The sequence below is a fragment of the Megalobrama amblycephala genome, linkage group LG5 (assembly GCF_018812025.1).
Source record: "Megalobrama amblycephala isolate DHTTF-2021 linkage group LG5, ASM1881202v1, whole genome shotgun sequence".
Classification (NCBI taxonomy): domain Eukaryota; kingdom Metazoa; phylum Chordata; class Actinopteri; order Cypriniformes; family Xenocyprididae; genus Megalobrama; species Megalobrama amblycephala.
The window spans coordinates 9,052,376-9,074,334 of record NC_063048.1 but is presented as its reverse complement, the minus strand read 5'-3'; the positions used below and the strand labels follow the sequence as shown (position 1 = coordinate 9,074,334).

Sequence of the window (21,959 nt, the reverse complement as noted above, 5' to 3'; positions counted from 1 at the left end):
TTATTACAGTGGTCTCAAATTGCCGGCCCGCGGGCCATTTACGGCCCGCCCACCCCCTCTACCTGGCCCGCAACTGATCTCAAAAATAAAATATAATCCGGCCCGCTAAATTATTATTATTATTATTATTCTCTAGTTGCTACCTGTCTGATATGCAAAGAAAAAGTCGCCGTTCTAGGATCATTCACATATCGCGTCACATAAGCGGCCATGCCGCATTCTCCTTCTTTCCAGTGCGCTTTCGCTCCAGTGGCGTCTGTCGTTGCTATGCAACCATGAGCCGCGCTCTCAACCGCGTCGCTTCTATTATGAGCGCTCTTGCCTAAATTACAGTAAAAGCACTCGACTTTAAGTCACAAGCGTCGATTTAAACCACCGAAACGCGTCCGATTCAGCCATTAAACGTTACCGATGCTCAAACGGCATCTTGGACAAATGTGGCCCAGCTGTGTGAGCACAAGCGCTGCAGGTGTCTGTCAAGAAACAGAGGAGTGTACAAATGTATTCAGGGATTGTATTTGTTCAGTACAGTGTTGTTCAGTGCAAGATTTTAATGTTATTTAAGCTAACATAAAGTAAGGGAAAATACTTCTACTAGATGTTAAAAACTAATAATGTATGTAACAATGAGAGATTTTTATTTTTTTGGCAAAATAAAGTTGATATATAGCTCCAGTTTTTTGTTTATTTCTGACCCCTCCATGCCACAAGTGTTGCTGGTTTTGTTCCTAAATTACTGATTTTTTATTCCATATATGTTGTTGGATGTGAGAAGTCGCACCAGACTATTTTAATTAGTAGGCTAGTATTATATTAGTAATAGTATTATATAATTATATTACACTCTGTAACAATGAGAGAGACACTGCTGTTTACATTTAGTATGGTAAATAAGATATTTATAGTATAGGTATAAAAATATTTTAGTAGGCCTAATGAAATTTGAAGTAAATGAGAAATAATGCAAAGGAAAGTAAATTTTCTGAAATGTTGTGCTTTTTTGCGCTTGAAGGATAATATGGCCCTCCTATGAGGTGTCAATCACAGAAACGGCCCCCCGACAATTTGAGTTTGAGACCCCTGCTGTAGTGGATCCTTATTCACCATCAGATGATCATGAGGAGATCAGACTGTCATGTCCTAAAATAAAACACAAACAGTCACATGTGCAGAATGAAACATTACGTCTGTCACATCTTTTCCAAAGAAAACTAGATAAGCTTTATCAATTCATTCTCACACATGATAATAAAGCTTCTATCTGATGCTCAAAATCACTTTACAAAATCAAGAGGTCATGAAAGGTCACTTTCACACAACGGACAGCTGATCCAGAACCAGCAGAAATGATCATTACACTCCACTACAAATTTAAGATGTTGTAACTCATAATGTAATAACTGCACATTAATGTAATAAGTATTACATTATTATTGTAATAAATTGTTCATAATGTAAAGATTTTATCAAAACATAATAAAATCTTGAGCTCATAATGTAATAATTTTTACATTATGAAAAATGTATTACATTATAAACTCACCATATTGTCATAACTGTAACAGCTTTTAAAACATAAAAAAAAGTATTCTCTTTTAAAAAAAATAATTCCAGTCTTAAACTACCTGAAAAATGCAACAGATTGTAATATTTATCCAATTATTATGATTATTATTATATTTTTATTAAACATAAAGCATTGTTATTCCCTTATAGTACATTTTAAAATCTAAATACAATCTTAACCTGCCTACAAAATCCACCAGGTGTGTGTGTGTGTGTGTGTGTGTGTGTGTGTGTGTATGTGTGTGTGTATGTGTATGTGTGTGTGAGATAGATCACGTTATCTACTTCAGCCAATCGCAGCACAGAATACAATTTTAGCAAATATTTCTTCACTTTAATACAAGTTTCAGCAAAACAAATCCTGAATGTACATCAGAGGACATGTTGAAAAATACAGTATAACTTACAATCATGTACAGTGGTTATAAAGAGTCTACACACCTCTGTTAGAACTGTTTGGTTTGGTCAACATGCCCTCTGATGAAGAAATGTTTGCTAAACTTGTGCTCTGTGCTGTGATTGGCTGAAGCAGATAATGTGATTTTATGTTTTTAAAGCTGTTAAAATTATGACAATATGACAATGTGTTTGGTGAGTTTATAATGTAATAATTTTCTCATAATGTAAAAAAAAAAAGTTATTACATTGAGCTCAAGATTTCACAACATTTTGAGAAAATTGTTACATTATGAACATTTTATTACAGTGGTCTCAAATTGCCGGCCCGCGGGCCATTTACGGCCCGCCCACCCCCTCTACCTGGCCCGCAACTGATCTCAAAAATAAAATATAATCCGGCCCGCTAAATTATTATTATTATTATTATTCTCTAGTTGCTACCTGTCTGATATGCAAAGAAAAAGTCGCCGTTCTAGGATCATTCACATATCGCGTCACATAAGCGGCCGTGCCGCATTCTCCTTCTTTCCAGTGCGCTTTCGCTCCAGTGGCGTCTGTCGTTGCTATGCAACCATGAGCCGCGCTCTCAACCGTGTCGCTTCTATTATGAGCGCGCTTGCCTAAATTACAGTAAAAGCACTCGACTTTAAGTCACAAGCGTCGATTTAAACCACCGAAACGCCATTAAACGTTACCGATGCTCAAACGGCATCTTGGACAAATGTGTCTCAGCTGTGTGAGCAGAAGCGCTGCAGGTGTCTGTCAAGAAACAGAGGAGTGTACAAATGTATTCAGGGATTGTATTTGTTCAGTACAGTGTTGTTCAGTGCAAGATTTTAATGTTATTTAAGCTAACATAAAGTAAGGGAAAATACTTCCACTAGATGTTAAAAACTAATAATGTATGTAACAATGAGAGATTTTTATTTTTTTGGCAAAATAAAGTTGATATATAGCTCCAGTTTTTTGTTTATTTCTGACCCCTCCACGCCACAAGTGTTGCTGGTTTTGTTCCTAAATTACTGATTTTTTATTCCATATATCTTGTTGGATGTGAGAAGTCGCACCAGACTATTTTAATTAGTAGGCTAGTATTATATTAGTAATAGTATAATTATATTACACTCTGTAACAATGAGAGAGACACTGTTGTTTACATTTAGTATGGTAAATAAGATATTTATAGTATAGGTATAAAAATATTTTAGTAGGCCTAATGAAATTTGAAGTAAATGAGAAATAATGCAAAGGAAAGTACATTTTCTGAAATGTTGTGCTTTTTTGCGCTTGAGGGATAATATGGCCCTCCTATGAGGTGTCAATCACAGAAACGGCCCCCCGACAATTTGAGTTTGAGACCCCTGTTTTATTACAATAATAATATAATACTTATTAGATTATGTGCAGTTATTACATTATGAGTTTCTACAAACCCAAACCTCAGATTATCACACACAGAGACAGTTAAAGGGTAAAAGCTGGAAATAACATTAATATTATTTTCACAATCAGTCACAACACTATGAGCAGAATTAAACTCAATTTAAACAGTTTAAAGTTCAGAGACCTTCAGAAACTGAAGCTGAATTTAAGACTCATTATCTGATGATCTCAGACACAATATTCACACACATGTGCTGTTACTGAACCTGGTACAGTTTCCTTTTATTTCTAGTGAGTAAAACAGACATTTAAACTTTATATGAAAATATGATGATGAAAATTGTTAAAACCTATTGTTACCTTAGTATCTGCAGTTTATAATGTGGATCATCCTTCAGATCAGAGAGCAGCTTCACTCCCGAGTCTCCTAGTTTATTCCCAGACAGATTCAGATGTCTCAGGTGTGAGGGGTTTGATCTCAGAGCTGAAGCTAGAGCAGCACAACCTTCATCTGTGAAACCACACTTACTCAACCTGTAGAGAACAATGACACACTCTTCACTCTCTCAGATCAGATCAACACACATTAAGCCTCCAAATCTACAAATCTTAACATAACCAGTTAATAAATAAATAAATAAATATCATAATGCTGTCAATATGAAATAAATACTCATTGTCATAAAATACATCAGTTTGGTTTAGGGGATAGAAAATACAGTTTGAACAGTATAAAAAATAAAATCATTATTTCTCTTAAGTCACCATAAAACATTGAAACCCAATGTGTGTGTGTGTGTGTGTGTGTGTGTGTGTGTGTGTGTGTGTGTTTATTGACATATCAGGACACAAATGTGTATAATGACATGGGTATGACATAAGTATTACAAAAAGAGGTGACTTATGAGGACATTACCCCATGTTCCCACTTTTCAAAAGGCTTATAAATCACACAGAATGAGTTTTTGTGAGAAAGTAAAAGTGTGCAGTTTCCTATGATGGGTAGGTTTAGGGGTAGGGGTAGTGTAGGGGGATAGAAAATACAGTTTGTACAGTATAAAAACCATTACGCCTATGGCATGTCCCCACAATTCACAAAAACAAACGTGTGCATGTGTGTGTGAGATTAATGTATTTGTAAACATTTTAAGGAACTCTTGATAGTAATGTAATTAATGTCCAATTAAGGCTGTATTAAAGCACTTAATGATATTTTCAGTCTTTCCATGACCTAATCTAAAGTGAAAACTCTTTATGGTTAATAAGTTTTTAACAAAACAAGATAAGTTGATTTACACCAAACATTTGTGATTTAAAAAAACCCTCTTCACTGTAACCTGTGTCTGTTGTCTGGTTTGTAGTTTGTTCGGTTTATTTAACTGTTAGTTTTACTTTCTTTTGCAGGATAATAATATATTTAGATCTAAATTTTCTTTTTTTCAGGTAGACTCCTCACTCCTTCCTTCTACTGCCGGCAGGATCTGACGGTTCAAGCAGGAATCTGTCACTGAACCGCCGGAGGGGGTTTACGCCAAAGGATAATTTTTTATGCACTATCTACATATTAATCCTTATTCACTTCAAGTCTTTATGATAGAGATGATTTTACCACAGATACTCCAGTTTACAGTGTGGATTCTCCAGTACAGCAGAAAATATCTTCACTCCAGAGTCTCCTAGATTATTCCCAGTCAGATTCAGTTCTCTCAGGTGTGAGGGGTTTGATCTCAGAGCTGAAGCCAGAGCAGCACAACCTTCATCTGTGACACCACAATCCATCAACCTGTAGAGAACAATGACACACTCTTCACTCTCTCAGATCGGATCAACAAGGAATTTCTCATGATCACATTCAAACTAACAGTGTGATGATAAGGTGAGAGAGACAATGAGAAAAAATGAATAAAGTCAGTTTCCTCTGAAATCATCTTTTTGCCGCTGAACACACTATTCAGAAACTGAAACTCTGACATCAAATTCTACTACAGATTTATAACAGTGAATAAGAATAATTGATATGACATCTATAGCTCTCCTATCAACACACTGACGTGAGAATCACCCAAATACATTTTCAGTAACACTTTCAATGAAGCCTGTGTTTATAATGCATTATAATGATATTCTTAATGCATTATAATACATGCATAATGCCTTATAAACAACCTTATAATATGCTGTATCATCTTATAAATAATCATAATAATAGTAACAATATGATATAATACTTGACTATTTGTGGTTATAACTTTTAAGAGTATGATGCATTATAACACCAGATGAAGCCTGCATTCATAATGCATCATAAGGGTAATCTTAATGCATCATAATGCACACATAATGCCTTATAAAAACGTATAAGGTTGCATCATCTAATGAATATTCATAACAACAGTAATAATACTTAACTCTCTGTGGTTATAAATAAGAATATGATTATTTATAATACACAATGAACATAATTTTATCCACTTAAGTTTCATATTTTAGTTTCCCAAGTCTCATATCTTGACATTGTTTCCTGAAGATCTGCACAGTATAATACTGCATCTTATGAGTGTAATTTTACTGCTTAAAGTGACTTGAGCGACACCTACTGAACAGGAGAGCATGTGCTGCATCGATTGTGATATTGTCATGCCACAGCTGGAAAGTTTGGATAATTCAGACGAGAAGACGACACATGTATCTCACATCACCACACGCATGTGTCATGCTGCTCTCGTGAGAAGAAGGAAGAGAGGAAATTGTTGAATAAAGTCATTATTTTTGCCGCACAAAGTATTCTCGTCGCTTCATAACTTCATAAGGCTGAACCACTGTAGTCACATGCACTGTTTTAAATATGTCTTTATACCTTTCTGGGCATTGAAAGTGTAAATTAACTTGCTGTCAATGGAGGCCTCACTAAGCCATCGGATTTCATCAAAAATATCTTAATTTGTGTTCTGAAGATGAACGAAGGTCTTACAGGTGTAGAACGACATGAGGGTGAGTAATTAATGACATCATTTTCATTTTTGGGTGAACTAACCCTTTAACCCTCTGGGGTCTGAGGATTTTTGGGGCCCTGGAGAAGTTTTGACATGCCCTGACATTTGTGCTTTTTCCAGTTGTTCATAAACATATTAATGACAAAAGTGTCATTACACTGTATTCAGCACAAACTAGACTACCATAATATGTGAGGAACATGTATGTACATGTTTGTGTTTTTGAAGGAATAACGTTTATGCGTGGTTATTGAAAAAACAAAAAACTTAAGTCACTGAAATAAGGCCAAAAATATATATTAATACAGTTTTGTCCATTATATCGATGGTATCATGATACAGTGATTCTGAAAAAGCCTACTCTATTCATTGCCACACAATTTGATGTAGACCTGTGTGTAACAGAAGAGGCAAAAAGTGTTTGTTCACAGTATTTGTATTTATTCAAGACATTGTGATGTCTGTTTCAAAAAAGTCTTGCACAGTGCCTGAAAACAAAACATTTCTGGACTTCTGGAAATAACAGAAATACATAAATAATGAATGCGAAAAATAAATAAATACACATTTCAGTTCTCAAAGAAGTTCATCCTCTGCAGCAGCTCAGGCGACAACAGCACCTCTAGGGTCATCATGGCCACCAAGGCAAGCCCCCATTGCCCCTGGGCTTCTTCATCTCCTGCGGTACACATAAAAACAGAGCAAAAATAGTGTTATCAGCCTTCAAAAATCTGTATTGTTTTAAACCCAATACATATTCATATTTCATATAGCCCATTCATAAAATCAAAATGCTGCATTAGAGATCAATTTGGCTTAAGAGCTTCCTACAGGAAATGAGTATAGCCTATATATATTTGCTTCATTAAATACAATACACAGTAAACTAACTGCATCAGATTTGTGAACACACATAAGACTACACAGAACACATAAGACTAGTGTACTCACCTAATAGTTGATTGTCTATCTGCAATACTTCTGCCCTTTCCTGGCTGCATCCAATAGTTTTTTTGTTTCCAAGGAACTTCTTGTACATATCTGTGCAGGGAAAGGTGAAATTGACATAAACTTGGAGCTCAGCCTTGACGCTGTCCACATCCAGACAATTCCTCTCATTTCTCCATGCAGATGTCATCATTGAAAAGACTCGTTCTGTGTGTGCATTGCTGCATGGGATGGAGAAAATATAGGCGCTGATCTTCCTGAGATTCACAAGTGGTTCATCAGCTTTGGAAAACAGTTTCAGATATCGCTCCTCACTGTGGCAACCTTCCATGTCCGGAGAGGTGAAGGAAGCTTTCACCATGGCATATCCCTCATACAGTCCATCCATATCAATGTCTTTCAGATTGCAGGCCTGGACAGTATCACTGTATTCTTCATATGACACAGCAGTTGTGAGGTCAAGCTTTGCCACTTTGCTATGAAAGCTGTTCTCAGAGAAGTCATATCTTTCACTTATGCATTTCTTGGCTCTTTCATAGAAACCAAGAAAATCCTCCACACATTTATTTGCCAGGTAAGGGGTAGCTGCTTGAGTCTGCTGTTCACAGTAAAGCCAAAGAACCTGTCCATCATCCTTCTCTCAAGTTTCTGTTTCAGTTCAGTCGTTACCTTAAACACACACGTTATGCTGAACGATTTGGCCTCAAGTGCTTCAATGGTGTCTGAGAAGACTTTAAGAATGTGACTGAGGAAAAGAAAATATGTCTCAGACACTTCGATGCTTTCCTCTCCAAAACATTTCCACAAAAACTGGGAGCATTGCTCCTCACCTTCACTCTGAAAGTAGCTGGTCAGGGGCTTCCAATACTTCAGTATTCTGTCAATAGATGGAAGCAGGACAACCACCTTGTGACGAAATGCCGTAGCAGGTTGCATTCTTCCACTTCCACAAACTCACAGAATTCCTTCAACTGTGCTGTTCTGCTTGCTGACATGCTAAAATGGCTGTAAACCTTGAGCACAGCATTTTCAACATCAAAATCCAGGCTGCCTGCTGCATATCTTGTTGCATTGTGTAGGATATGGGCTAAACAATTTGCAGGTAGCACATCCTTCTGAGCCAGTTTCAATTTCTGATAAACACTGTTGTGTTTTCCATAGTTGACACTGGCGTTGTCTGCTGCATATGCAGACATGTTTTTCACATCAAGACCAGACATCTCCAGTTTAGCCAGCAGCTGGTTTGTTAAAGCCTCTGAAGTTTCGTTGCTGTCACTATAAAAATCTGACAGTGCATGTTGCACACCTTCCTCAAAGTGCAAATATCTCAGTACAATCGGGAAAAACTTGGTCGTACCTCTGTTTGATGAGTCCGTTGCCACTGAAAAAGGCAGATTGTTTAAATTGATGTAATCTGAATGTATATGTAGGGCGCTAGGACATTCTCACACAAAGCCTTATCTTTTGTTTTCCCACAGGTCATCCCCTTAGCTGTAGAGTCACTAAAGATCTCTCTGTCCACTTTCACTCCACAGTCGACACTCCTGTATGACTGATGATGCTTGACTGCATGATAGACTTTACAAAGCTCTGCAGCGGAGATTTTGTCATCCTGAGGTGATGATGCTTCTCGAAAAAATTACCTCAGGGAAGACATACCTGCAGCTCGTCGGTTACTTTTATGTTTTTCCATGCTGGCATGTCAGTCAATGGCGGCTTTCCCTTGACTACTAACGTCCACTTCACAGCGACACAGTGTGCAAAATCCATGAAAAGCGTCTCTGCTGCTTTTCGCTATAAATTCGTGCTCTTTTGTCCAATCCGGATTAAATGAGGTCTGGCGTTTCGGCATGTTAACGTGATGATATGACGTAGCCAGCATGTGGAGGCTTGTTTACGTTTTTAACCAATGATTTATCAGATATTTATTTGACACCGCTTTCAGCCAATCGTTTGTTTGACCAGAGATCTTACGGCATTAGACGCTATGCTGCTGCGTCCTAATAAAGATTCTAGAGGGTTTTTTTTTAGGCTGATTCAGCGCAACTCTAAAAAGGAGGACAAATGAGTGTCCGGCTTGAGGCTGCGCCGGACGCTGGACAGGGGGCTTAAAATCCGGACTGTCCGACCAAAATCCGGATGTATGGCCACCCTAATTTTGAGTCTCTTTCACACTGCTAAGAAAAAATCTGCGGTGGTATCGCCGGCAATACCTCAGACCTCAGAGTGTTAAGGACTTTACACTTGCTTGACTAAATGAAGAAAATGACTTTGACTTGAGATCCAATGACTTGAGAATGACTTTATAACAACTAAAGTAATTAAATTGATTTTTATCAAAATATGCTACAGAAGATCAGAGTTTGCTCAATCACGTGGCGCTGCACAAGCACAGAAAAACATACAGCGGGTGAGAGCGCTAAATACAGAGAGAAGAAGAAGATCTCCCAACATTGTTTCTGTTGGATATAAACACTTCGAAATAGACAATATTTATAAAAGGAGATTTGCAGCATAAAAACTGTCAAGGGATATCGATCGGACACGACCATCACAACCTCGAGCTTCACAAAGGAAAGCATGTAAGATATCCTGTTCGTAAGTTAATTTGACTAAATCTAGAGAGAAAAAATGGTCAAAACAGCGTCTTTATACAAAATTATTTTTTCAGCTGTAGCTTAAGGTTGTCAGTATATTAAAATGATAATTAATGATGTTTTATAATTAACGTAATGTAAATTCGCTGATATTTGGCACGTTTTATTTTAAATCATTGTGCTTTAATTCCAAATATTTCACTCTTCTAGTGATGGAAAACAATACACAAAACTGTTAATGATATACCAGTGATTTATTGATGTTCCTGTATAAAGCAGGGTCAGACATTATTACAAATGACACCAGAATTAATAAAATGCACCCAAAATTCAAGATATAGTGGCCCCAAAATGGCCCTAGTATGAGCTTTTTATATTTAACATATGATATTTAAGCAATATTTCCAGAATATTAGCACGGCTGCTAATGTGATATTAATTTTATACAATAGTTCAGTGAACTAAAAGTTAAATGTTTTTGCTCTATTTCTCACAACGACAATATCTCAAACAAGCCACAGCAAAAGAGGCATGTGTCTCTGCAGCACCAACACACAGTGGTGTTTCATTACTGAATGAATCCAGAGTTTTGAACAAATCGGTTCAGTGATTCAGTGATTCAGTCACTAGCTTCGTTCCAGAATGAATCGGTCATTTTGAATGAATCAGTTGAATGAATGCTTCTATGACTCATTCATTAAGACAGTGATTTACTGCCACCTACTGGCTGTTTTAATTTCATAATTTCAGTTACTGTTGCTTTGTCCGACAAGCCATGGCGCTGTCACGCCACACAGAGTGAAAACTACATCGCGGAGCAAAGAGGACACTGACAACACGTCGACAGACAAGACGGCAGGTTACTTATGATATTAAACAAAGTCTCAGCTTTCAAAACGTGTAGTTTTTAAAAAAAAAATTAAAACAATAAAAACCGTTTTGTGGCTCTTTAATGTGTCGTGACAGATCGCTGTAGCTCCTCAGCTCAAGAGGCTCGTAAACCGATCATCTGTTCTTACTAGTTCATTTATAGCATCAAATAAACATGAATGAACATCAGAACTTCCCTGCCGGTGATATTCCATAAAATATATTTAAGTAAAGTTAAATAAAATGACATTTACTAATAAACCAATATAATTAATGCATCACACTTGTGAATTCACCTTCAACATTTTACGTATTATTGTTATAATAATAATTCAAAATTGTAATAATTATGAATAAGTACTATAATAAATTATATTATTATTATTAATATTATGGCATAAAAGTTCATAATTTCTGAAGGAAAACTAAATAAGTTCAAGGTCAATATAAACTCTACTTGTTTCTGTTTGGTGTTGTAACTTGACTCTTAGCAGGACTCGACTCGACCTGTTTGTGTTCACTGTGACTTGAGATTTGTTTGATAGAGATGATCTTACCACAGTGTCTCCAGTTTACAGTGAGGATTCTCCAGTACAGCAGAAAACATCTTCACTCCCGAGTCTCCTAGTTTATTCCCAGTCAGATACAGTTGTCTCAGGTGTGAGGGGTTTGATCTCAGAGCTGAAGCCAGAGCAGCACAACCTTCATCTGTGACACCACAATTACTCAACCTGTAGAGAACAATGACACACTCTTCACTCTCTCAGAAGCCCATGTATGTTTTAAAGATAACTAATAAAGCATCTCTGTATGATATAATGTAGCTAATATTCATCTAATCATGTTCACACTAACAGTGTTATAGATGGAGACAGACAATATAAAGTGAATTTAATGAGATTCATCTTCAGTTATCACAAATTAACATTCTTCATTTTGCTTCTTTCTGCACCTTTTTTTCATCATCATGTTTATTGATAGAGTTTATTTGTTTTTGTACTATTTATTATTTCATTAGTTTAGTTTTGGTCTCACTATGAACTATTTAAAAATATGTCTCTCTGAGCACCAGATCATGTGACTATTAGAGAAATGATCTTACCTCAGATCCTCCAGTTTACAGTGAGGATTCTCCAGTACAGCAGAAAACATCTTCACTCCCGAGTCTCCTAGTTTACTCCCAGACAGATGCAGTAGTCTCAGGTGTGAGGGGTTTGATCTCAGAGCTGAAGCCAGAGCAGCACAACCTTCATCTGTGACACCACAATTACTCAACCTGTAGAGAACAATGACACACTCTTTACTCTCTCAGATCAAAACTTACAGGACCACATTTCCCAAAAGCATCATAAACCTTGTAGAATCAATTGTATGAATCATCCTAAAATTACAGTCTGTTTCCCAAAACCAGGAGTGTGTTTGTGTAAATGTAATTAGGGAAGTGCGGGACACAAACTAACGTTGGGTTAATTATAACACACATGGTTTAAATACTTCCACACATGATGAAAATTAGCATATTTACTAGATGCCATATTGGCAAAATATAGAGAAAAAAATTGTCCAAAATTCAGAAATCTTTGGAAGATATCACTGAACATTTATTTCACAATAGCAAAAGTAAGTGTTCATTTTTCATCTATATATTTGTTTTTATTTAAAATGAGACAAATCTGATATTAATTTAATCTCCAATCTGTTCGTTCTTTAATGTTTCACTAACTAGCAGAAGACACTAACCAGGTTTAAATTCCAGTTGCACAGATAGGGTTTGTTGTAACACTGCGTTACAATGTGACCCGCTATTAGAGCGATGCTATTCTATACAGTTACCAATACAATTAGCAAAATTAACTTTCATGAATATCTGTTCAGATACCATGGAGAAAAGGTGCATAAAGACTGAGAGGAAGAACCTGAACATTCATAAATATTATTTTATTGAATGTCCAGCATTGGTACTGGCTCGTCTATTTGTCTGGTGTTCAGTGAGAGCTGTGAGTGGAGGGAGGAGAGTGTTGAGTTCAGCTCTGTGTGTTTCTGAATGTGTTTCTTGAGCTGTTTGTCTGTATTGTTTTGATCTAGGCTGTACAGCTGTGTTCTGCAGTGTTCATTGTCAAAATTATTTCAATTTGAATTTCTAAACAAATGCTATTATTTTATATGAAAGAAATAATAATTGTCTTTTAATGACAATATTTTAGTTTGTCATGTATATTATTTTGATTAGATCAGATCACATTTTCAGCTGTCATAAGGTCACGTTACAGTGTGCTCTACCTATGGGACATGTTGTCATTCCCTTCTTTCGGGGTAAATAAAGAAAAAGGTATACACTGCATTAATGAAACAAAGCCACACATTTGTACCAGACATGTGTGAAATTAATGTGGAACAAAATAAATTCTCTGAACCCTGAGTAGATTTGCACAAATTGAGAAAGTCAAAAAGCGTTAGTGTACTGAAGGTTATTTATGGCTATTTTGTACCTGTTTCTGAGCATCAAAGTTATTAGCAACTTTTACTTTCTATTTGACTAAATTTTTTAATAAATATGTACTCTTTACTCTAATACATTTGTAATGAGTTATGCAATTATTTGTTACATTTTGCATGGCACCTAACCAGTGTTAATTTTGGCAGCCATTTTTTATTTAGTTTTAGTCTTTATCTTCAGACAAAAATGCTCCTTAGTCTTAGTCACATTTTTGTCATTTTTGTCTTTCATATTTTAGTCTAGTTTTAGTCGACGAAAGGTCATTGCATTTTTGTCAAGTCTTAGTCATTACTTTTAGTCAAGCTACAGTTACCAACATTAATTTGATAGCTATTTTATCTTTAGACAAAATAGTCGTAATTTTTCTCTTTAGACCAATTCATTTAAGCTTATGAAAAATGTGAATCAAGTTAACAGGCTGTACTGACATTGTACTCTTAGCAGAAGCACTTGTGCAATTCTACAAATCCCTTTTCAGTGGTTCTCAAACTTTCTAGAGTGTCGTTCCCCCTGAGGGATTTAACATCCTTCTGCGTACAGTTACAGCTTTTCCATTAAAGGACAATATTTGCCCTCTTAAATCGATTTTTCCAAAGCATTTTTTTTACCTTTATGAATATCTTTATAAAATAAATAATTCTTAAAAAATTCAATAAATACAATGATGATAGAAACGAAATGATACTTTTAAATATTACATTAAATCCACCAGTAGGTCACTTAATAATACCCTTTTGTTTGTTGAACTGTTGTGTAAAATCAATGTCACATTTGAAATCGTGTAGATCGAAAATAGAGTGCCCCAGGGATGACGTGTTTTGTAGGCCAACCCGGAAGTTAGCGGCGCACGGGTTCCCTCGGTTGAAAGCCTATGCATTTTTCCCATAGACTTTTGGAAAATCGCAGAAAATAAGCTCTGTGTTTAACAAAGGGTTATGATACTTACACGTTTTGTCTGTCAAGATAATCTTTACAAGTTAACACAACATTTATAGATTTTGAAGCCTAAAGTCGTCAGATATAAAAGGCTAACAGTAGGCTATAAACGGACTACAGCACACTATGGTCGCGGATCAACGTCGTCACCACCAAGCTTCCTCAAACTGTATTTAAAAAACAACTTTATTTAAAAACATGCTCGCTGATTATGATCTGTGCTGTTATGAATACTTATCCACTTTTTCATGAGAAATTCTGTCCAAATGTCCCATTTTTAATGATGACGTCTAAAGTCCACACCAAAGGAAGTAGTCCCTTTTAGCAATTTGTTAGCAACCACCGATTTTAAGACACAGTAAAGGTTTAAAAAAATCACAGGCGGGTTATAACTGGTGTGTTTTATGTCATAGATCAAAACGTGAAAATATTTAGAGGCTTTGTTAACCACAGACCTTATTTCAGGCAATTTAGCAAAAACCCATTCAAAAAACCCATAGACTTGATGGCGTTGGAACCTGAAGTCCTAAAATGCTAACTCGCTTCCGGATTTTGCCTACAAAAATGCGTCATCCCTGAGGCACTCTATTCAAGCTGTTTATACATTTTGGTTTTATTGTTTTTCCATTTGGCGGATTAGAGCAAAGTTTGATTAAAACACAAATAAAAATATGAAAAAACGACTCGAGATTTGTTTATTTATGCACATGAGGAGGGTCGAATATGTGATAAATGAATTCTTTCTTCGTTTTTCCATTTATAGGATAAAAACACGAATACAAATTATCCGAAGGTACACGGACCTTTAGGGAAACATTGTATTCTTGCTCGTATAATATGATCAACATTAAAAACAATAACTCATAGAGTTATTTGTATCGAAGAGAGTTTTAATCTTAAATCTATATGCAGTCTGTATCTATATTTGTTCTTGTTAGTAAGTGGTAAATCCCCACTTTTACAAAGGTATACCGTCGATAACAGCACTAATGTAGCGCAATTTGCTGGCGTGGAGTCAGTCAGTTTTGACCGCGGAAGATGATGTAATTGAGGTGAATGAATGTCGTGTATTTAAGGCATTTTACCTGCTAGAAATACATGTTCAGTTTTTATGTTATTTTAACTCAGCATTTTGTTTGCATACATCAGTTTGAGAGCCACTGCTGGATATCAGCCTACACTTTAGTCGCAGATTTAGTCAGCAAACGAGCAGCGCAATATCCCGACTGATTGACACTTTAATTTAAGTAGAAAATCTCAAATGAAGATCGCTGAACTCCAGCTTACTTGTCTGTGTTTTCAGATCATCCACACTCTTGTGTAGAGAGGGCTCGTGTGTGGTTGCCAGATTGCAAAGATGAAGTAAAACCAAGCGGGAAGGAAGTCGACCGGAAGTTGAAGTCGGCCGCGTGCCGCCATCTTGTAGCAGAACTTCACTTGCGTTAGCATCCCATTGACTTCCATTCATTTTGGCGTCACTTTGACAGCGAATAACTTTACATCTGAAACGTTTAAAGACTCCATTTGTCCATTATTTATTTCTAAAGATACACGACAATGTATAAAGGGCTCCATTACCTTCTATGTTACATTATGGCCCCGTAGAAACAGTTTTTGTGAAAATAGGCTAACGATTGCGTCATAACCACTCGACTCTCTGTCGCACAGTAGAGAAATTTGTTGAGAAATTACCGTACAGACAGGAGGAGAAGCTCGCAGGCGATCGGGGAGACGTCAAGAGAGAAGCCCATAGATATAGAGTCCATAAAAGGGGACAAAATATTTCAACAACGTTTTTGGGGAATTGGAAATAATTCGGTATGTGGCAAGTGAATACATATGAAGTAGCTTTTATCCACGAACTTTAATAATTTATCTACTTCATTAAATAATGAAGTATGGGTAACAGCCGGTATATTGACGGGGAATGGAGAAATTATCAGGAAATTATACAGGCAGTGTAAGAAAAATCTCAATGTCAATCGCGGTTAATGTTCCTTTATTTATTTACAGATCTACGCTTGAAGATGAATGTGATCCCTTTCATCCTGGTCGGAAGCCATCTACAAAATGTCATAGCCTACATAACGTGAAATAAAGAAAAAAGTTTTTTGTTCAAGTGTTTTTGACCATGATTTATTAGCCAAAACTGCATGATTTAACACCTAGCTTTACTGAATAACTTTTTTATATGACTGATTCGTCCATTTCTCTTGCGATGTAGATGTGTAGATAACAGTTAACGCCATTTTGTGGTTATATTCGGCACCCATTAACGTTATACAACATCATGTGCATCAAAAATTAAATTATATTTAAAATATTCGATCCCTGGGCCGTTAAATAACTATTGGGTATGAATTCATATCAGTTCTTGAACATAATTTTACATAACTTCTTAATAGTATGCATTAACTTAATATGGCGTACTGGCGTTACATTTTAAAATACTATACAAAATAATTAATCAGAATACTTACTCCTGCTCACTCACGCCAAAGAACTCCCTGCTCAAGCTCGCCGTCTCTGCAAGATTAACGATGGCAGTTTGCACGCACAGCTACTAGAAGATTTACATCTGTCAGACAGGTTGCTGACGTCATCAAGCTTAGTTTGAGTCTGCGCGTCAGAAACGGAAGTGCTAAAAATCGCTAAAAATGGGCTTCACTTGTCTCAATTGAGTTCCAATGGGGTCGCTGTGTCCATTTCTTTTACTGTCTATGAGTAAAACGCGTTCTTTTAACAGAAAAGCTCTGATTGGGGGTTTGAATTCTGGAAATCTGGCAACTGTAAGCATGACCGCTCATAAAGACAGTCTAATGTTTTGTCTCCTTTATTCAACAAAAACAAAATTGATTTCAAAAGAGTGACTTTGGCAAAGTTTTTAGTCTTTTAGCCACATTTCAGTCTCGTCTTTTTTCGTCAACGATATGGAACGTGTTGTTTTAGTCACGTTATCGTAATACGTTATTGGTGTCGTCTCTCATCGTCTCGTCTTAGTCATGGAAAAAAAGGTCATCAACGAACATTTTGTCATAGTTTTCATTAACGAAATTAACACTGCACCTAACTTTCTCTGCTGCAGTTTATTTCTGCTAGGAAAAAAAGCAATATTGCCATCTACAGGCCATTGAAGGAACTATATCTTGTGTGCTTTGCCTTTACTCACCCAAACTTGTCAAGGTACTTTACACAAATGAGAGCATGTGCAGGTAGTTGCTGAATCGCAGGAGTTTCATGTTTGAGAGCATATATGAGGACGTGGTTGCAGCCGGTGATGAGCCCAAACCAGCACGTCCAGAGTAAGTAGGCTTTGACTTTTTAAAGGGGTGGTTCAATGCGATTTCACTTTTTTAACTTTAGTTAGTGTGTAATGTTGCTGCTTGAGCATTAACAGTATCTGCAAAGTTACAGCGCTGAAAGTTCAATGTAAATGGAGATATTGTCTTTTAAAGTTATGGCAGTTTAATGCCTACAAAAACGATCGGTTTGGACTACAACGAGCTTCTTCCCGGGTTGGTGACATCATAAACCCTGCAAAACGCACCCCCGGGAACACGCAACAAAGTGGGCGAGGCCATATGGCGCAGGAAGTGGAAGCAGAAGAGTTGTGTACACCGGCTAACAAACAGCAGTGACAGCATATCTAAACACTTTGACACAAACACTATATGAAATACCATTCATAAACGTCCTTTAAAAGCCGCGATTGCAGAGATTCTGCTTGACGCTCTTCATCTGGGTCTGATTCGGGCTCAATTTGATACAGCAATATAGACGCCATTATTTACATTTCCACCAAAGCCCACGTAACCGGTAAGAACTAATGGTAAGGGGCGTGGCGTTTCCGGACGCTTCAGCGAATCACGATGGCTCTGGATAGATAACCAATCTGAGCACATTGCGTATTTCGGAGGGAGTGGCTTCATAGAAGAAGGAAGTCAAACGAGCCGTTCGAATGACAATGGAAACAGAGGTTTAGAATAAAGGTAAAATATATGAAAAATATGGATTTTTAAAAAAAACAAAGCATTACGACGATGTTAAACTGTGCCACAAAAACACAATCAAGCCTAGTAAAAAAACACTGAACCACCCCTTTAATTCTACTTGCATTATTTTATGTATCTGTTATATTGAAGAGGCCTTTTTGAAGGATATTGGTTTCCTTATGCTCTTTTTGAGCACTTGAGCTTAACTGAGATGTTTGTAGATGTTTAAAAGGCTGTTGTGTTTACCTTGATTTATTGCAGTTTTGAGGTGTTCGGTTTTATTTTGATTTTAGAAAAGTGACATGTGGTGACGTGCTGCTAAGATGGCAGCGGCCTCATTTTCTCTTCAGAAATGCTCTTCAGAAATCTACGGGTGTGACGTCACGGACACCACGTCCATATAGAGTACTTCAGGGATGACGTGTTTTTGTAGGCCAACCCGGAAGTTAGCGGCGCACGGGTTCCCTCAATCGAAAGCCTATTCATTTTTTCCATAGACTTTTGGAAAATTGCAAAAAATAAGCTCTGTGTTTAACAAATGGTTATGACACTTACACGTTTTGTCTATCAGGATAATCTTTACAAGTTCACACAACATTCATACATTTTGAAACCTAAATAAAGTTGTCAGATATAAAAAGCTAACAGTAGGCTATAAACGGACCAACGTCACCACCAACAAGCTTCCTCAAACTTTATTTAAAAACATGCTCGCTGGTTATGATCTGCGCTGTGTATGAATACTTATCCACTTTTTCATGAGAAATGCTGTCCAAATGTCCTGTTTGTCATGATGATGTCTAAACTCCCCGCCAAAGGAAGTAGTCCCTTTTAGCAATTTGTTAGCAACCGCCGTTTTTAAGACACAATAAAGGTTTTAAAAATCACAAGCGGGTTATAACTGGTGTGTTTTATGTCATAGATCAAAATGTGAAAATATTTAGAGGATTTGTTAACCACAGACCTTATTTCAGGCGATTTAGCAAAAACCCATTCAAAAAACCCATAGACTTTGGGGCGATGGTACCAGAAGTCCTATAATGCTAACTCACTTCCGCGTTTTGCCTACAAAAACACGTCATCCCTGAGGTACTCTATTTCTTTACAGTCTGTGATGTAAAACTGTGGTGAAAAATGAAACTGCAGCACGCTGTCATTGAGAGCCATTGGGCCAGATTTCAGACTGCCGCTTATTTTCACGTTATCCTACATAAACCTCACTCCAGACCAAGACGATATCAGTCCACATAGGCCTGTGTGTCTGCATCAGGTCAGTAACTAGTTGGCATATCTGTTCTTTCTATGTGGAGTAGTGTATCAGATTAATGAAAGTATAAATCTTTTCATTTAAACATGCTCATGTGAATAGCCTTTATACAGTAGTTCTGTTGTGTTTGTTTTGTGTTTGTTCTGAGAAAAGACGTGACTTTGTTTTCCTCACTGGAACTTCTAACTTGTAATATTCTAAAACAACATTTGGACGCAATAAATACTATATTAAGGCAATTCTAAGATGGCATTCTATGCGTTTGTTGTGTGTACTAAAGTCTGTCAATCATCGATAGAGCGCCACCCTCAGACTGAATAACGCAAGGACATTAGAATTCTGCAAAAGTGTGTCTGATGTGTTCAGCGATCAGGATATAAAGCTTACAAAATGTTTAAAGTGTGAGTCATTGAATCATTCATTCAAAGGATTCGTTCATTCACCGTGTGTTGCTCAGACACACAAATCAGTCCTGACTCCTGCAGCTTTGTTTGGAAATATTTCTGTTGGTGAGACAGAGCGAAAATAGGCAATATTTTATCTAAAATGTAAGTTACTAAATATTAACTAATTGTTTTTTGAACTGTTGTATAAAATCAATATCACATTTGTAATCATGTTGATATTTGGAGAAAAACGGCACTCTTCATGTGATATTAATTAAATGATATAAATATTTAAGGCATATAAAGATGAATATTGGGTGCATTATAAATGTTTTAATCACATAGTGAAAGCGTAATCTCTAAATGCACCAGTGCACTAGTCTAACCTACTAGACTAACTTACATCACATAGTGTATGCGTGCAACTCTCTGTGTGTGTTTTTGTAAAGGAGAGAAATACTCGATAATTTCAGATCGCATATCGTTAAAACAACAATCACAATATTATCTCAGGCTATATATATCGCACACCCCTATAACAGACTAAATATCAGTAGCGACTCCTGGCTGTAAGTTTAGGTAGGGCAGATTGTGGGTCTCAGCCATATGCGCTGATTCATGTTTCCGCCGGTGGGTGCCCAGTGCCCCACATCACCCCCCATTACATCCAAATTATATTAGAAATAAATCCATACTGAGATTCAGTTCAGCCGTGATCTAATTGACATGATAATCAGTGGCACAATTCCTCAACAAACTGTCCATACCGGCGTGATGAATACGATCCTCAACTGGATGGAACTGGAATAAATTCTTTGAATGTTGCGATCCCATCGGACTTATGATAGCTGTCTGAATCGTAACAAAGCACTGTTTGCCAGAGGAGAACTGCCCACCGACTAAGCCTGGTTTCTCCCATGGTTTTTTTCTCCATTTTAACACCTGTTTGCCACCTGATGTCACCTGTTGGAGTTTGGGTTCCTTGCCGCTGTCGCCTTTGGCTTGCTTAGTTGGGGACATTTGACTTGACATTTGATATTCAACAGTGCTTTACATCTGCCTGCTTTACCATTTTCTTTAAGAGCTGCTGTGCAGCCAAAATTATATACCAGTTATCACTGTAAAGCTGCTTTGACACAATCTGCATTGTAAAAAGCGCTATAAAAGGTGACTTGACTTAATTATCAGGTTCGAATCTGCCCTCATATAGTTTTTTTCACTCATTAAGTTAAAAGAAGTTCATTAATGTTTGTATATTAAGAGCAGGGGCATGTTTGTGTGCATTTTGTTAGTGATTTCCCTGGAAAGAAGAGTCAAGCGATAGATTGACACACATGTCTGAAGACTAACTTACACGAGCCACAACGTTCCTCAGCATAATTTCAAAAACAACACGTTTCAGCGCTAGGTCGCTTCTTATTTAACTCAAATTAACGTCAACTGGATGTTTCATTTCCATTATATCCACGCAGCGAGATGACAATTTCAACCCAAAAGCACATTCTTTTCACGAGTGTTGTTGCGAGTCATGCTTTCGCTGATATCTGATGCAAGGAGAGTTTGAGTTTCAGCACACGCATGTATCTGATCGAGAGCAGAGCCATTTGTGCTCACGCATCACTTGGATGCGCTCTCGACGTTTGGCATTAAAATATTGCCATAGAAACGGCCTTAAATAAACTATAAAAAATGGTGAAGATCGTGTCTGAAAGCTTCAATCAATATTTTATTGATTAAAATCAATGGAGAATATCTTGTATTTTTCCGTGGGTGCTCCAGCCTATGGTCTCAGCGCTAGTTCATGATAAACATTGTTCCTGAAAGAATCAGCCGTTTGAATGAATCGACTGAAACTAATGACTCACTCATTGACAGTGACTTGATGCCACATAGTGGTGGTTTTAATGTCACATTTAAAGTATCTTTTCATTTTTAATAATTTCAAAATATCAATATTCAGCATTTTATGTTTAAATTATTTACATTTATTTACATTTACATTTATTCATTTGGCAGACGCTTTTATCCAAAGCGACTTACAAGTGAGGAATACAACAAGCGAGTCATCATGACGAGGCAAATAGACAAGAAGTGCTCATAATACAAGTTATAGGCAGTGCTCAGA

The 21,959-nt window shown here is 36.9% G+C and overlaps 1 protein-coding gene across 4 annotated transcripts in view; it reads right to left on the bottom strand.

Moving 5' to 3' along the window:
- Positions 1-966: 966 nt before the first annotated feature.
- LOC125268414 (NACHT, LRR and PYD domains-containing protein 12-like) overlaps positions 967-21,959 on the bottom strand; it is a 29,309-nt gene continuing 8,316 nt past the window's right edge. For 3 of the 4 annotated variants that reach the window (XM_048190599.1, XM_048190601.1, XM_048190600.1), the window contains exons 7-11: positions 11,859-12,032; positions 11,314-11,487; positions 4,958-5,131; positions 3,709-3,882; positions 967-1,140 (exon numbers count right to left, since the gene is read on the bottom strand). In XM_048190599.1, the coding sequence (XP_048046556.1) occupies positions 1,134-1,140; positions 3,709-3,882; positions 4,958-5,131; positions 11,314-11,487; positions 11,859-12,032 (703 nt within the window). In that variant the 3' untranslated portion in view covers positions 967-1,133. Of the gene's footprint in view, positions 1,141-3,708; positions 3,883-4,663; positions 4,830-4,957; positions 5,132-11,313; positions 11,488-11,858; positions 12,033-21,959 lie in introns of those variants that run through there. The other variant, XM_048190602.1, reaches the window with a different exon arrangement.